Source organism: Berghia stephanieae, chromosome 2, assembly GCF_034508935.2.
Source record: "Berghia stephanieae isolate SIO BIC M18660-M18661 chromosome 2, UCSD_Bste_1.3, whole genome shotgun sequence".
Classification (NCBI taxonomy): domain Eukaryota; kingdom Metazoa; phylum Mollusca; class Gastropoda; order Nudibranchia; family Aeolidiidae; genus Berghia; species Berghia stephanieae.
Window position 1 is genome coordinate 22860607 of NC_088361.1, and position 15733 is coordinate 22876339.

The 15733-nt window shown below is 36.2% G+C and overlaps 1 protein-coding gene across 2 annotated transcripts in view; it reads left to right on the forward strand.

Moving 5' to 3' along the window:
- Positions 1–15141, forward strand: part of LOC144964522 (uncharacterized) — a 242443-nt gene extending 227302 nt beyond the window's left edge. Inside the window, exons 12-18 of one of the 2 annotated variants that reach the window (XM_078898928.1) lie at positions 1089–1187; positions 2754–2852; positions 6239–6340; positions 7820–7915; positions 9248–9446; positions 11725–11853; positions 12604–15141. In XM_078898928.1, coding sequence (XP_078755054.1) covers positions 1089–1187; positions 2754–2852; positions 6239–6340; positions 7820–7915; positions 9248–9446; positions 11725–11853; positions 12604–12680 — 801 coding nt within the window. In that variant the 3' untranslated portion in view covers positions 12681–15141. The remainder of the gene's footprint in view (positions 1–1088; positions 1188–2753; positions 2853–6238; positions 6341–7819; positions 7916–9247; positions 9447–11724; positions 11854–12603) is intronic. The other variant, XM_078898929.1, reaches the window with a different exon arrangement.
- Positions 15142–15733: the final 592 nt, after the last annotated feature.

Genomic DNA, 15733 nt, shown 5'->3' on the forward strand with positions numbered 1-15733 from the left:
GTATTCGTACTTCTCGTTCATGTTTCAGATTTAACTCACTCAACCCAAACACCGACTATATCCGTAGTTTACCCGGTTAACTTTTACCCCATTCCTATTTATTACATTTTTATGATACAAATTATAGGCGTAGTATCAAAGCTAATGTTTTTTTAGTTTTTACATGTTAATGATAATTGAATAAAACTATCTATGCACATGCTCATTTTTAATACATTTTTTCAATTTTGAAAAGTAGCAAAAAGCTCTAAGATTGAGTGAATTAAGACCAAAACGACAAGGTCGACGTGCACATATTAGCAGGTCTGATAATCGAACGCAGTTATGGGCCTGATTTACCATTGTTGTAATGGGAAGTATTTTATGTTGGTTTGAGAGTATTTCCATTTTGACAATGGGCCGATAATGATTTGGATTATCAGACCTGAAAATAAGTACAAGTCGGACGGGGTCCTTTTTACTATATGAGTAAATGTTTTCTGGCTATAATGAATTGTGTTGTTTTGTTGTTGTACGGACGTCTGACCATTTGAGTCTCCAGCCCAGAATGTTTATGAAATATTCATGTCAGGTCTGCTTACTGGACCAGCGAGTTACAATACAAAATGGTCAGCGATTGATTCTGATGTATTGTCTCGTCTAAACAATGACCAGTGGTCGTCCTTGGCAATTGAAGGCCAGGCACGGTGATGCGTTAGTTTTAGAAGGTAAAAGGAGTGATGAAATCATCATTATCGAGGTGATCGGAAAAAGACCGGCGACGAGAATTCTTGGTCTTTTTACACATATTGTTGGATGTACACAGTGATAGTCAATTTTAACTAAGTGGCTCGGTTTATTTAAAGAAGTAGTAGTAGTAGTAGTAGTAGAAGAAGAAGAAGAAGAAGAAGAAGAAGAAGAAGAAGAAGAAGAGGTGAGGAGTAGGAGAAGCTGTTCATTTTTTTTTAAAGAGTAAGTATTGAAAGATAGAGAATCGTGGTCTATACAATAGTGTCCACTGCAATTTATTGAAAGAAATAGTGTTAAGTAACGAAGTTTGTACCAGCATCAAAGTTCATTTCCGTGTTTTCCTCTTGATCAATTTACAGAAAGAGATCACGCCCTTGCATATGGCGGCGGTTGAGGGGCATGTGGAAGTGTGTAGAAGTCTGGTCAAATATGGATGCAATGTTAATGCTCAGAATTTTGTAAGTTTTCACCGTTTTTGATTCTGTTCATAATTTTACTCGTAGTAGTAGTAGTAGTAGTAGTAGTAGTAGTAGTAGTAGTAGTAGTAGTAGTCTTAGTAGTAGTAGTAATAGTAATAGTAGTAGTGGTAGTAGTAGTAGTAGTAGTAGTAGTAGTAGTAGTAGTAGTAGTAGTAGTAGAAGTAGTAGTAGTAGTACAGGTAGTAGTAGTAGTAGGAGTAGTAGTAGTAGTACTATTAGTATTAGTGGTAGTGGCAGTGGTGGTATTAGCGGTAGTAGTAGTAGTAGTAGTAGTAGTAGTAGTAGTAGTAATAGTAGTATTAGTAGTAGTAGTAGTAGTAGTAGTAGTAGTAGTAGTAGTAGTAGTAGTAGTAGTAGTAGTAGTAGAAGTAGTAGAAGTAGTAGTAGTAGTGGGAGTAGTAGTAGTAGTGGGAGTAGTAGTAGTAGTAGTAGTAGTAGTAGTAGTAGTAGTAGTAGAGTAGTAGTAGTAGAGTAGTAGTAGTAGTAGTAGTAGTAGTAGTAGTGGTAGTGGTAGTGGTAGTGGTAGTGGTAGTAGTTAGTAGTTAGTAGTTAGTAGTTAGTAGTTGTAGTAGTTAATAGTTGTAGTAGTTGTAGTAGTTAATAGGTAGTAGTTAGTAGTTGTAGTAGTTAGTAGTAGTAGTTAGTAGTTAGTAGTTGTAGTAGTTAGTAGTAGTAGTTAGTAGTTAGTAGTTGTAGTAGTTAGTAGTAGTAGTTAGTAGTTAGTAGTTGTAGTAGTTAGTAGTTAGTAGTTAGTAGTTGTAGTAGTTAGTAGTTAGTAGTTAGTAGTTGTAGTAGTTAGTAGTTAGTAGTTAGTAGTTGTAGTAGTTATTAGTTAGTATTAGTAGTTGTAGTAGTTAGTAGTTGTAGTAGTTGTAGTAGTTAGTAGTTAGTAGTTAGTAGTTAGTAGTTAATAGGTAGTAATTTGTAGTTAGTAGTTAGTAGTTGTAGTAGTTAGTAGTTAGTAGTTAGTAGTTGTAGTAGTTAGTAGTATTAGTTAGTAGTTAGTAGTTAGTAGTTGTAGTAATTGGTAGTTAGTAGTTGTAGTAGTTAGTTGTAGTAGTTAGTAGTTAGTAGTTAGTAATTGTAGTAGTTAGTAGTTAGTAGTTAGTAGTTGTAGTAGTTAGTAGTTAGTAGTGGTAGTAGTTAGTATTAGTAGTTAGTAGTTAGTAGTTAGTAGTTAGTAGTTGTAGTAGTTAGTAGTTAGTAGTTAGTAGTTGTAGTAGTTAGTAGTTAGTAGTTAGTAATTGTAGTAGTTAGTAGTTAGTAGTTAGTAGTTGTAGTAGTTAGTAGTTAGTAGTTGTAGTAGTTAGTAGTAGCAGCAGCAGCAGCTCCTCTTTTAGCAGGAGTTTGGGGTGGAGTGGGGTAGAAAAATGTGGGAGTCCAATGAAGTCAGCTGTAGCAGAATCAATCTAATAATAACAACATAATAATCATCATAGTCACCTTTGTATACTTTGCTATCATTAGTTCTTGTCCGTTTTCATCCTTTCCGTGAGTCATTTTAGATACTATAATTGAATTGTATTCTTGTCTATTGTGAGCCAGCAGGGAAACACGGCCCTACACCTGGCAGCCAACGCCAATCACAAGGACGTGGCCAGGGTCCTGGTTGATGCCAAATGTGGAACAGATCTTCCAAATTCTGTAAGTTTTTGTGCGGCTATAATGTGGTCTAGTGGTGTGACACTCGCTTTCGGATTGGGGAAGGTCCTGGGTTCGAGCCTCGCTCAGCGGCCCATAGTTGAGTCATTGGAGAAGGCTCTTTACTTACATTCTCTCACCGTACTCAGATGTTATAAAATGACTACCTGGCCGTTCACAGCGTTGTTTCTGTCCGAAAAAAAATTGTAACATCGCCTAACAGACGTCATGTCATGTCCCGTCCTAAATGTTAAATGTTGCTGTTGGCCAGGGACCCCTTTTAAAGCGCTTGGAGCACATGTATTGGATATTTCTCTATATTAATGCTCACGTTTGTTTTTTTGTTTTTGTTTTGTTTTGTTTTTGTTTTTTAGTTTGTTTTGTTTTTTGTCCGTTTGGTACCAAATCCCCATCTGCCTCTTCTTCAAATCTGATGGAGATTACTTTGTCTTAGATCATACTATCATACTATCCTATTAACCAATCAATCATTGATATTGATGTTGTCCGTCTACACAACATCATCACCGGAAACCAGGGAAATTCCATCGGCTCCTGGGGACTTGAAGCATTCAAGACATCATTGCAATTCCAGCCCATCCTCACTTCCCTATCAATGTGTCCATCACTGCTGGTTGTCCGGTCACCCCCCCCCCCCCCCCCCCCCCCCACTGTCCATCCCGATAATTCACCCGTCAATCATCCCTTCATTCTTCTAAGCATTTTGTGACCCAACGTCTCAAAACGGTATTATGTCGGCATGGATCAGATGCTAAAAAGTCAAAATATGGTTAAACTGGTCACAAATATAAAACGTTGGTATTTAGCACGGTAAAATATGATTTTCCTTCTCCTCTTTAAAGCATAAGTAACTCAACTTAAATCTGATATTTCTGGCTACAAATCCCATTTTCAGCATTTTAATCATCCCGACTTAATACCGTTATGAGACGAGCGGTCACATTTAACTTCAACACGCCTAATATCTCTACCAATCTTGGCTTATATTGAAGCTGTAATGAAATTGGGTTTTTGTTTTCATCCAACTCTGGACGTCCTCTCGTGTCCAATGTTCAATGTTGTGTTTTATGGTGCAGAGATGGTTCACACCGGATCCCCTTGTTCCCCTGTGAAGATTACTGGCATTAAATCGGGTGGTCTCTGCGGTTTAATGGCAGCGCGTTTGACCAGTAATCAAGGTATGAGGTTCGATCCGGAGTCCAGGCAGGCTGATTTGTTTTGGGATAGTTTGTGGGATTTTTTCTTGTACGTAATTTTTATCTCCTCTGCTTTGTCTGGGACTGTTTCACACACATTTTTTCAGGTCTTTGTAATCAATACGATGATCACTGTCTACAGTCTGTAGACGTTGTCACTACACACATACCAGAGATATTGTAAACTAATTTCAATTTATCACATCATCAGGCCAGTAATATCCCTTTCGTCGACCTCTGCCCTTTACCCCTCCACTCATCCCTCAGGAAATTATTTTACATCGTGTTTCATAGCTCTTTGTGTGACCAAAATATGTTACTTTTTTTTTTTTTTTGTCTTTATAGTTAGTTACAGTTCCGGCGCCAAGTTTAGCATGAGACAAACTTCTTTATTTGTCTTTTTATTTCTTTCCAACTGATCTTCTAATTACGTCAGAACGTCGAGACACTTTTGATGTCTGTCGTGAAAAGGCCTATTCTAGCATTTTAATCGGCTTCGACAGTCGTGACGTCACTTTCCTCGTAATGACGCATAGTAACCTAGTAACTGGGTCTAAACTATCGGAACAATAGCGGACGCCCTTATGAAATATTTCTCCAACGGGCATTTGAGTGTAACCAGGGGAGAAAGACATTATAAATCTGATCATATTTTGACTGTTATACATTCTGATCACATGACATATGAAAAAGTTCTAGCCAGCATGAAGAATAAAAAGTACCGATTTTCTTTTCTTAGAACTAAATTGTTGGTTGCTGGGCGGACGTGACATCAGACTATTGAATCCCATTAGAATTCCATGTACTTCATCCCTATATCACAATGCCACACTTAAGCATACTATGACCGCTTTCTTCTTTTGACAAATGATTTATACCCGGATAGAAACGATCACTTCGAACTCAAATTAGTCCATGTTTTTCTTAGCCGGGGTCTTAAAACACTTCAGATAAGATTACCCTAGGACAATTAGCAGGACTTCAATTTACTAAAAGGCCACCATTAACTTTTATTTTTGGATGCGTATTCTGGAAATCGATATTTTCATAGAAGCGATGTATTTACTTACACCCCCCCCCCCCCCTCAACTGAGTCTCTCATTGCATATTAAATGGTCTTGGCAGTTGTGACAGCCATGAATTCCAAGCTGTGGTTTTAGGGTCTCTATCAAGCCTATGGGACAACACGGCAGCTTTATCTGTTGAAATATTCAACATATCCAGGCCCACTATGACCTCTCTCTCTCTCTCTCTCTCTCTCTCTCTCTCTCTCTCTCTCTCTCTCTCTCTCTCTCTATATATATATATATATATATATATATATATATATATATATATATATATATATATATATATATATTACTTTTCATAGGGTATAATTTGGCACACATTTCTACATAATTCATACATTATTCATCCAGTAGGGCTATTTGGAACAAATATTCCATATAACAGTGCAAGTCCCCTTTAGATTTCCTAATCGTGTACTATTCTACAAATACTTATATAGAAGTCTCATACTCACATTATTATGAACTCGTAGTCCAAATAGAAAGAAAAAAACGAATGAATGGAACGAACTCGTACAAAAGATGATTCCACACTATCTCTACTCACTCACGCTTACACATTTTATTTTAGCTAGAAAACATTTAATTTTAGGCTAGCTCTGTTCTTCCATTAGGCGTAATAACAATGCGGTTTATGGGAGGAAAATAACCTTGAATTTATTACATATAAAAATACGGTAGAAAATGTAAACAACGGCCTATTCGTCAGTTTCATTGTGCTTATTTCGCGCCTACCTGATTTGCAAAAACAATGAAGTACGTCTTGTCACTTTATAAAAATATGTACTTACGGACGGATGGAAACTCCGTAATATTTTATATTGACAGATTGCGATAACCCTGGCTTGTTAAAAACTCTCAAACCCTAAACTTCAACTTTGAGATTTTTGACAAATTATTTCGTCATATTTTATCGAGATATCGAGTAATATTTCTGTTATCCAAAATGGATGAAAGGTGTTCGGACGTCGTTTAACATTACGACCATGGACGTGCCCCACACTTCACTAAATGTAGTAAAAATTTAGCGTTGGAAATTGGGACGTCAAATTACTGACTTGAATACCCTGTATTATTTTCTCTCCTTTATTTCTTTTGCCAGAGATTACAGACCCCCCTACACATCGCTGTCGAGAGTGGTCATCTAGAGGTTGTCCAAATATTACTAGCCGGAGGGGCCAGTCTAGAGGCCAGGGAGAAGGTAGTATGTATTACATCAAGTCACTTCCAATTTACAACTATCAATACCAATAAACACAGCCTTCAAATCGATATTGATGACTTTTCGGTATCGATATCCATTAGGTTTAATGTGTGTATTCTATCCCCTTATATCTGTTTTCCGAGTTGCTTTCTATCTCTGTCTCAGAGTGAGATTCTTTAGTTTGTCCTGGTCCTGGCCGGAGTCCTTAACTGAGATGGAAACAGTCAAATGAATTAGTATTAGATTTTGGAGATGATCTATTTTATTTCATGAAAATCATCTCTTTGTTATGAAATGTAATTTTTTTTTAGATATCATACTTTGTAAACGTTTGAGTGTGTTCCTCTTAATCGGATCCTGGGCTAGTGACGGGATGAAACTTTTATGTGATCTCAAACTAAGCACACTGGTGATGAACTCTAAGAATAATCATCTGTTCCGTGTTTGAACTATTCCCATTTGTCTGACTTTTTATTTGAGTGATTTTGACATTAAATACAAATAGAATGTTTTGATTATCCAATTTTTTTCCCTTTATACTGGCGTTCAAATGACCTAAATTTGTCGCAAGCGCGGTTATAACCCTTTAAAACATGTCAATCTAACACCTTATTTTTATGAGGTCCTGACAAATGAATAGTCTTCAACAGTCGTGACGTCACTTCCCTCGTAATGACGCATAGTAACTTAGTAACTGGTTCTAAACTATCTTAACAATGGCGGACGCCCTTATGAAGTACTTCTCCGACGAGCAAAAAGTGTATCCAGAGGAGAAAAACATATGTATATGATCATATTTTGACTTTCATACATTCTGATCACATGGCATGAAGACTAAAAATTACCGATTTTATTTGTTTAGAACCAAGCTGCTCGTTGCTGGGCGGTCGTGACAGACTATTGAATCCTATTTGAAGTCTGAATTCTGCAGAGAACCTCAATAAGTTTTTTAAAACAAAATACACGAGACAACTTGGATACCATTTACCAGTTAACCGATGTACGCGGGGGTAAAACTCGTATTAAAACATTCGACTAGAAAACTCGTCCTTCAAATATCGATCGATTTAGCTGACCCTCACCTTGGAAAAACTCTCAAACTTTGGACTTTAGAAAGACCTTGTGAGGTCTCAGGTTTGAGATAATTTACCAATGTGATGGTCGTTTAAATCGATCGATATTTGAAGGGCGAGTTACATATTTGGCCAAAATTTTAAATACATGTTTTTTTCAGAAGAATACTGGGTAATGCAAATGTTTCTCGAAGCTCGAAGAAATAAATAACAATGTCAAAATGAATGTAAGCTTCAATTTAATATACGAAAACAGATAAAATGGACGTTTCGGGTTTTACTTTTATCAACAAAAAAGGATAAATGAAATACTGCAGACGAATGACATAATGTGGCAGTGAATTCAAGCAGCTAGGTTCGTATTCCATTTGAAATTGTATATTTCACTGTTCCTTTTTCTCTCCAGTCTGGTAAGAGCGCTCTTCAACTGGCAGCACGAGGAAATTACGTATCAGTGGTCGACATGCTGATTAAAGCTGAAAGATATTACGCTATTGCCAGGGTAAGTTAACTCACTCAACCCAAACACCGACAATATCAGTACGTAGTTTACCCGGGTTGCTTTTTAGCCCATGCCTATTTGTTACATTTTTATGAGACAAATTATAGGCGTAGTAGTGGTAGTAGTAGTAGTAGTAGTAGTAGTAGTAGTAGTAGTAGTAGTAGTAGTAGTAGTAGTAGTAGTAGTAGTAGTAGTAGTAGTAGTAGTAGTAGTAGTAGTAGTAGTATCAAAGCTAATGTTTTTAGTTTTTACATGTTAATGATGGTAGTCGATATAAATATCTGTGTACATGCTCATTTTAATACATTTTTCTCCAATTTTGAAAAGTAGCAAAAATCTCTAGGATTGAGTGAGTTAAATAAAACTTTGACCCTCAATAGGTGAGGTTCGATTTTAATCTAACCCGCCATCAATTTTAGCAATAACAGTGAGCATCTTAAACTCCATGAAACACAAAGTCGAATCTTCTTGACGCGTATTTTGGTGGCGTTATATGTCAAGTATAAAAAGTTATTCATATGTTTCAATAGCTAATTTGTTTTTCATGAGCTAAACCAAAACATTCTTTGTAATCACCCAAAAATTGGTTTGAAAATAAAGATTATACCAAGAGCTGCCCATTCAATTTTTTAAAAATGTGATAACCCAATATCACAAAGATGATAGAAACGAGATATGTTGTCAAAATTGAAAAAAAAATAGCTGCTACTGAGGGGTTTGTAGCCATTTCTTAAAGAATCAGTTTATTGTGTTCAACTCACATTATTCTCTCCCCTTCCCAATATTTACAACTCACCCTATCCTCCCCGATTTCCCAACGTTAACAACTTACCTTACACTCTCCCCTTTCCAACGTTAACAACTTACCTTACACTCTCCCCTTTCCTAAGAATTAAAGTTAGCTCTATTATCTTCCCATTCCAAGATTTACAACTCACAATAAATATCTACACTCTCTCCTTTCCAACGTTTACAACTTGCCTTATTCTCTTCCCATTTGAATGCTAATAATTCACCCTGTTATCTCCCCTTTCCAAGATTTACAACTCTCCATACAATCTCCCCTTTCCAAGATTTACAACTCTCCATACAATCTCCCCTTTCCAAGATTTACAACTCTCCATACAATCTCCCCTTTCCAAGATTTACAACTCTCCATACAATCTCCCCTTTCCAAGATTTACAACTCTCCATACAATCTCCCCTTTCCAAGATTTACAACTCTCCATACAATCTCCCCTTTCCAACATTTACAACTCTCCATACAATCTCCCCTTTCCAAGATTTACAATTAATTCACCCTATCATGTCTCTTACCTTTCCGTCACCAAGGATTACCATGACAACGACGTGGGTTACGTTGACCCAGACACTTACCTCAGGAACGCCTCCCACCCCAACGCCACCCACATGAAGGAAGTGTTGTGGAAACTGGCGACCAAACAGTTAAAGCCCACGGACTGGAAGAAATTAGCACATTACTGGCACTTCACACCAGAACATATCAAAGCAATTGAACAGGAATACACAGGTAAGCTTTCCGACTGAATAAATGGGACCCGTCGTCTCAACTTGGTATTAGTAAGTTAACGAGTAAGTCCCCATCCTACAACGATCGACGAACGACGAGGAAGAAAACGAAGATCCGTTCTAAGACTCTGAGGACAGAACTTCGTTTTCCTCCTCGTCGTTTGTTGATCGTTGTGTTGGGAAAGTAATCGTTAACTTGTGAATATGTCAGGTCAAACCAGATGCCTGAAAGTAATCGTTAACTTGTGAATATGTCAGGTCAAACCAGATGCCTGAAAGTAATCGTTAACTTGTGAATATGTCAGGGCAAACCAGATGCCTGAAAGTAATCGTTAACTTGTGAATATGTCAGGGCAAACCAGATGCCTGAAAGTAATCGTTAACTTGTGAATATGTCAGGGCAAACCAGATGCCTGAAAGTGATCGGAATTGTGACGGCCAACTCTATAAATTGGCAATTTATGCAACCTGCCAACTTTAAAATTTAAAAATCCGTAATTTTTATCCGACCTGAAGTTGCTCTAGTCAACTTTAAAAATCAATTTTTTTTTCTCACAAGGATTAAATAACTCTTCAAACTCCTTAAAATTGTGTAGTTTGGCATCAACTTTCATTTTCAATTAATGACGCTCGAGAAGTTCTGAAATTGGAACCAAAATTTAATATTTCTACGACTTTTTCGTAATCATAGGCAGGTCTGGGTTAGAAAATAACATTCATTGTCCTTTTAAAAAATTGAGCTTTTAAATAGCGCAATATCCACGAAACGTGCTCAAAGCGCATCCCAATGGGTCCATAGCCAACAGCAACATTTAAATGTAGGACGATACATGACGCCTGTAATATTACAATTGCTTCGGACAGAGACAACTCTGTTAACGGACAGGCCTAATGTGAGTTATAGTTATAGGCCTTTTCCAAGGACCCAACTATGCACCACCCGGAGCGGGACCGGGCCCAGGACCTTCCAATTTTTAGGTACGGGCAAAGTTTTGGGTTGATAAAATGACCCACTTGTATGTTACGTAGATTGTTTTGCCAAACAGCCAAAACACCAGTGATTCATTTTGAACAGAAAACTTTTATTTCATAAATCGAAAGATCATCATCATCATCATAGCTTCTCTCTCCAACACCGAACCCACTCCACAGCATCTGGGAAGCAGACTCTTAGGTCATGGTCAGTGTATCTGGGCCCGCCCTGGCGTTCTCCATCGTCTGCTCTGGGCATCCACATGTACACAAGCTAGTCTCAGCCAGCACCCACTTTTTCATGCTTCCAGCTGTTCTCCCAAGTTTTGCCCGAGCCCTATTTAGTGTTACCCGTCGAAAGATTAAGATGACCTTCAACTTGCAAGAAGTCTTTGGTGTTTGACATTTTGATATGTTAGGGTCATCTTTATTCTATCGGTTTATAAAGTTAAAGTCTTCTGGCTAAATTGAGTTTAAAATATTTATTTTTCAATGTTCGACTAATAATAATAATAATAATAATAATAATAATAATAATAATAATGATAAAAATAATAGTAATAATAATAATAATAATAATAATAATAATAAATAATAATAATAATAATAATAATAATAACAATAATAATAATAATAATAATAATAATAATAATAATAATAATAATAATGATGATGATGATGATGATGATGATGATGATGATGATGATGATGATGATGATGATGATGATGATGATGATGATGATGATGATAAGAAGAAGAAGAAGAAGAAGAAGAAGAAGAAGAAGAAGAAGAAGAAGAAGAATAAAAATAATAATAGTAATAATAGTAATAATAATAATATAATAATAATAATAATAATAATAATAATAATAATAATAATAATAATAATAATAATAATAATAATAATAGTAATAATAATAGTAATAATGATAATAATAATAATAATAATAATAATAATATAATAATAATAATAATAATAATAATAATAATAACAGTAATAATAATAGTAATAATAATAATAATAATAATAAATAATAATAATAATAATAATAATAATAATATAATAATAATAATAATAATAATAATATAATAATATAATAATAAATTGCGATTACATAGCTAATCTCCTCAGGCAGGCTGTTCCAAATTTGAGGCCCTGCAAATTTAAAAGGTCTTTCACCGTATGCTGTTAGCCTCATTTTGGGTCAAAAGATATGTCAAACCTGCAAAATTTGGCTTTTCATTTATTATTTTGTAAAATATTGTTGCCCGTGAATTTGAAATGATGTGATTTGTTTTATCGGCAGGCACAATGAGTTACAAAGACCACGGTTATAGATTACTGCTGATTTGGTTACACGGGGTCAGGAAAGATGAAAATGTACTCAAGCTCCTTTTTGAGGCCTTGGTGGGCATCGAGAAAAGACATTTAGCAGGTAATATTTGTTTGTAATAAAAGTGATAGTCTAATTATGTATGATTATTATAGTTGTTGCTTTCGTGATTATTTTTGTCATTAATATTTCATTGTACTGTGAACTTTATACATTAGTGATTCATTCGATCATGACCAATTTTCAATTACCAGTATTATAAGATAGTATTTGTCGATTTTACATTGCCGTATTGATACATTTTTCTTTACATTTAAAGTTGTGTAAAACTATCTGTGAATGATACAATGCAAGCTATATGAGATTCTGTAATTATAAACTATTGTATAAGGCATTTAAAGGAGTATTCTTATATTAAGACTTTAGTATGATAAGATAAGATAAATAATGCTATCTTTTACTATTTTGAGTGATGCTCATCAGTCTGCCTTTTTTATATCAAATATTTTATTGCTCTATTTGTGTACGAGATACCGCCGAAATTCGCGTGCACGTTACAAATAGATAGTATACAAAATTTACATATTATATAAAACGTATATACCACACTGATATCAATAGCAGCAGTATGTAATATCGTATCAATATCATGAAAAATGTAACGGTAAAAAGGTAATGGTAAAGGTAATTTTTTTAAAAAGTTTTTTTAAAAGTCTCTTTCTCCATTGATTTTCCAAAAGTCACATCCACATAGAGGAAATTACCTCACATGAGCCTTTTCATGGAGCATTCTATACATGCTTATCATAATAAATATTCTCTTTTTTTCTTCTTCTTGTTAACCTGTTCCAGAAAGCATACGACGAAAGGCCAACATGGCATCGGAGAAAGACAAACCCTGCTCACCGTCAGTATGTGCTGTTTCATAGCAGAAGGAGAACTTAGTCCAATATTCTAATATCGATAGCTAGCCATGATGACCGTTGCCAATTGACGACAAATACGGTGTGTTCAGGTGGGAGATGGAAGGACAATGACTATTTGTAGAAGTCTGGAAGCCAAGTTATGGTCGGAAAAGGAGAAATAGAAAAGAGAAATATTATATTGAAGAAGCGTGAGTTTCTTGGCAAGACGTACAAAGAGAAAGATTCGTCCAACTTGACATCGGTAATAATGTCATGTACACGCGTCGTAATTTTGAAAGCGTCTCTGTCAAACTGAGAAAGGGGAGATACGTTAGCCTGATGACCGACCCTGGATGAGGCTTTTTAAAAAGAGTTGAGCTTTATATAGCGCAATATCTACTAAACGTGCTCAAAGCGCTTCAACGCTCGAATGTCAAATATCCGTAAGATTGACCCTACATATGTCTGTGTAGTCAATATTTCTGTTGGAAGGTCAAAGGCCATCTCTCTCATTTATATTGGGATGGCGTTTTGTTTTTCTGTGCTCAAGTTCATCCTCGGAATTCCACAAGTTGTTTCGAAACGAAGAAAGATACCGATTGGCTATGAGGTGATTAAATGAGGAAGACGAGCAGGAAAATGAGGAGGAGGAGGAGTGAGCTGAATAGGAAGAAGAGAATGAGAAGCTGGGTTAGGATTACTTAAAGAATCCCATTGTATAACGCCTTCTAAATCAGTCAGAACGGAAGTCGTGCATCGTTTGGTAACAACATCATGACATGAGTTTAATTTTGTTGTCTTCCGAGACGGAAGTCAAGAAATTTGTGACAAAGAAACAGGCAAATCAAATGTCTGTGCTTTTTTTCAAGGCGGAAGTCAAGTTCGATCTTGCTAGTATGGTCAAAATTGATGATGACCATCATATTCATTGTTCAAATACAAAGATACATTCAAAGAGTTATCTGTAAAACAACAAAACAAGAACAAAAACATTGAAATTTAGCTGACCCAAACAAAGTATCATTTGTTTACAATTATTTTGGGCACGGCCTAGACAGGATAAGCCTAACTGTGTTGTGCTAAGCTGCCCTGGTGTTTCTCTACGACGATTTCGTCTTTAGTTTTTCATTCATCGTATTTTGCTGATAAAGGGAAAACCCCGAAACGTCTACATCATAAAACAATCCCCTTTTAATCATCCCATAGGGGAAATTAATTTGTCTTTAGGGTCTATTTCAATGGAAGACTGGAATAACCCAGGCGTCAGCCGCAGTGCAGCGCCGCAAACTGAGCAGGGTGAGGTGACTTGCTCAAGGCCATATAATGCATCGTGGATTCGAACTTGGTACTTTTCGTATACGAAGCAAAGACCGTACCGCTGAGTCACACTACCCCTATGGGTTATTCAATGAAAGCTTCCATTCAATTTCCTATTGTTATTTTTATTTCTTCCAGCTTCAAGCAGCAACGTTTTCATTGTAGAAATGAGTAGAATATCCCAGTCGATTGATCCTGTCTCAGTCAGGCCACCAAACCAGGGCTCAAACAGACTGGAGTCGCTTTGCTGGTTTTTTACTCGCTGATTTTGGATGATTCGTTTTCGCGCCGACTGACACAAACGGAGCGGAAGTGACTTTCAGTCGTCAAATCACCCAGTTGAACTTTACTCACTTATGGAAACGAAATTGGCGTCACTCAGCTCTTTGTTATTGTTTTTAGCAAGCCATTTTTATGAATAGTTCTCACTAAATTCTATTAATCAGACTATAAACGCTCAATATTACACATAAATTAATGTGTCAGTACGTTATAGATAAAAATAAAACGCTAGTGAGACAATTCCCCGACGACCTTAATCTGGTCGTAGCCATCGTTAACTTATAGCCTGACACTAAAACCCATAAAGACTAAGACCCATATTTTGACGTCATTTTAAGGTTTTTGCACCGCCTAGTGAAATGTCTTTAGTAGTGCTCAAGGAAACAAGTTATTTCATTGGTTGAACTATTGAATACAACTCACGAATTTTCTTTTGTGGCCAAAGACGTGTCTTTTGACGTCATTTTTGGTCAATGTCAGGCTAAAAGTTAACGATGGCGACGGTCAGGCCATGAGATAGTGAAGGCCACGCTCAGGCTCGCCTGCCTCACCGTAGCTATCGTTAACATAATATAGCTTGACACTAGAACCGTGGCCTTCGTAAAGTTATGGCCTGACACCGTAGCCATCGTTATGTTATAGCCTGATACTGAAATACAAAAGGACTGGCAGTTTGACGTCATTATTTGGTTTTTGCACTGCCTAGTGAGTTGTCGTTAGTAGTGCTCATGGAAACAAGTTATTTCATTGGTTGAACTATTGAATACAACTCACGATTTGTTTTCTGGCCTTTTGACGTCATTTTTTGGTCAGTGTCAGGCTATAACTTTACGATGGTTACGGCCTCACATTGGCATTAGTAAATAAAATTTGCCGTCATCAAAAAGAAGCCTGAAAAGCGATACCCCCGTCGGTTCGGCGTCCATTCTGTTCGAGCTCTAACACAGCAACCGTTCCTATCTCTCAATATAATATATTATGCCCATCCTATAATTCTCTTTCTAATACTCAGCTATCTATGTGTTAAAAAATCAGTGCCAATTCATAATTCATGCGTACTTATATCATTCATACTTAAATATATCGACTTATATTGCCGCGTTATTGTATTAAATGTACATAATAATAATTTATTATGTTTTCTATCCAGCTTTGAACATGAACTATGACCTTTTTATGCAATTTGACGTCATACGAAATATGACAAGGGATTTTTTATTACTTTTACTAATTGTTATTTTCTACCCAAGTCAGTAATTACGTTACGTTTTATTCTATACATTAATGTATAATATCAATTTGATGCATTCCTCTCTAAGCGACGTGTACTTATTCGCAGGTCTGTTAACCCAAATTGTTATGGCCTCATTGTTGTAATGGAAATACTCTCAAACCAACATAACAATTATATATTGTCCATAACAACAATGTTAAAACAAGCCCATAATAATAGGCTTCAACAGTCGTGACGTCACTTC